Here is a 387-nt window from a genome sequence, read left to right on the forward strand (position 1 = left end):
GCCCCCCGCAGTGCTCCTGGGGGGCGGGGTGACTGCTTTCTGCCAGAGGTCTTTGCTCCCACTGTACTTCTGCGGCAGGCTAGGGGGTCCCGTGGCATGGGGACGCTCCAGGGACAGCCCCGGGTCGGGTCCCTGCACGCCTGCCTGGCCGGGGGTGGGGGTGGTTCAGTGGTCCAGCGGTTGTCTGGAGGGTGGCTGTCTTGCAGAGCACCGCAGCACGTGCCATGGGGGACTGGAGCCTGCTGGGGCGGCTGCTGGAGAGCACCCAGGAGCACTCCACAGTGGTGGGGAAGGTCTGGCTCACCGTCCTGTTCGTCTTCCGCATCTTGGTGCTGGGGGCGGCCGCCGAACGGGTCTGGGGTGACGAGCTGTCCGACTTCTCCTGCG

The 387-nt window shown here is 69.0% G+C and overlaps 1 protein-coding gene across 1 annotated transcript in view; it reads left to right on the top strand.

Moving 5' to 3' along the window:
* The first annotated feature begins 224 nt into the window (after positions 1–224).
* LOC103778762 (gap junction alpha-3 protein-like) overlaps positions 225–387 on the top strand; it is a 1,185-nt gene continuing 1,022 nt past the window's right edge. The window contains exon 1 of the mRNA XM_008946374.1: positions 225–385. Coding sequence (XP_008944622.1) covers positions 225–385 — 161 coding nt within the window. The remainder of the gene's footprint in view (positions 386–387) is intronic.

The sequence above is a fragment of the Merops nubicus genome, unplaced genomic scaffold (genome assembly GCF_000691845.1).
Source record: "Merops nubicus isolate BGI_N331 unplaced genomic scaffold, ASM69184v1 scaffold6658, whole genome shotgun sequence".
NCBI classification, from domain to species: domain Eukaryota; kingdom Metazoa; phylum Chordata; class Aves; order Coraciiformes; family Meropidae; genus Merops; species Merops nubicus.